The sequence below is a fragment of the Poecilia latipinna genome, unplaced genomic scaffold, assembly GCF_001443285.1.
Source record: "Poecilia latipinna isolate Pla-1442-1.1 unplaced genomic scaffold, P_latipinna-1.0 Scaffold1297, whole genome shotgun sequence".
Taxonomy (NCBI): domain Eukaryota; kingdom Metazoa; phylum Chordata; class Actinopteri; order Cyprinodontiformes; family Poeciliidae; genus Poecilia; species Poecilia latipinna.
In genome coordinates this window covers 66,674-67,723 of record NW_015113913.1, presented here as the reverse complement: position 1 = coordinate 67,723, position 1,050 = coordinate 66,674, and the positions used below count along the sequence as shown (strand labels likewise).

The 1,050-nt window shown below is 38.8% G+C and overlaps 1 protein-coding gene across 1 annotated transcript in view; it reads left to right on the top strand.

Moving 5' to 3' along the window:
• The window catches only part of LOC106961407 (solute carrier organic anion transporter family member 2A1-like), an 18,682-nt gene extending 18,417 nt beyond the window's left edge, over positions 1-265 (top strand). Inside the window, exon 9 of the mRNA XM_015055128.1 lies at positions 39-265. Coding sequence (XP_014910614.1) covers positions 39-244 — 206 coding nt within the window. The 3' untranslated portion in view covers positions 245-265. The remainder of the gene's footprint in view (positions 1-38) is intronic.
• The last annotated feature ends 785 nt before the right edge of the window (positions 266-1,050 follow it).

Sequence of the window (1,050 nt, the reverse complement as noted above, 5' to 3'; positions counted from 1 at the left end):
GTGCCGTGTGTAAAAACCCAGTGGTCCGTGTTTCGCAGGGTCTTTGAATCTACCAGCTGCAGCGGTGGGGATGCTGATCGGTGGCTTCATCATGAAGAGGACGGGACTCACGGCGAAGAACATCCCTCGTTTCTCAGTTATCATGCTGACCATCTCCACCCTCTTCTGCATCCCTCTCTTCTTCATGGGCTGCGACACGCAGAAAATCTCTGGGGTCAATTACCCAGTTGAACCGCAGGGGTGAGTGCAGAATGTCCGGCCGGCACATGAGAGCTGCTTTACTCTGTTGCCTCACAGCTCTCTGATGTCTCACAGCCAGTACAGTTACCACTTGAAACATTTAGGAAACTTCTGATTTCACAAAAAGTCAGAGAATGTCTACGATAAATGTTATGAGCTCAGACAATTATTTGATATTTATATTTTAAAATATCCTCCAACAGGGGATATAAAACTCAAACTGGAAAAATCCAACATCCCAGTTCCTGTTTTTTTTTTTTTTTTGATTAATCTTTAACAATGTTACAAGTTTTTTTTACAATTTCATGTAGGCTTATCTTGATTTCTTAGCTCTTTTGTTTATATTAATTTTAGGGTTTGTGTAGATCTAAGAGATGCAGAACATCCCTCACATGGTGTTTCTTTCAGGTTTTACAGGCTGTTTTGTTTAAATGACAGCTCATATCAGCCTGGTTTAGAGTGGAAACCAGAAGTTTACATGCATCAAATAAAAGGACACATACAAGCTTTTTCCTCACTGTTTGAAGTTAAATCAGACGAAACAAGTCTTTGAATAATTAACACATTTTACATTTATAATTAACATTTTTTGAGTTGTGGTTCTATTAATCAATAATATGTTATTAATTAATAAAATCATTTGTGTGTGCAATGATTTTTGGGTGGAGCATCTTTTTGAAACGACGGGTCATGCCCCTTTGCCATGTCATCAGCGGGTCAAGCTTTTGTTTTTAGATCAGGTTTTGCACCAGAGAAAAGCTTTGTGCTTGCATATTTGTAACACATGCTTATCTCTAAATCTCTCCAAAG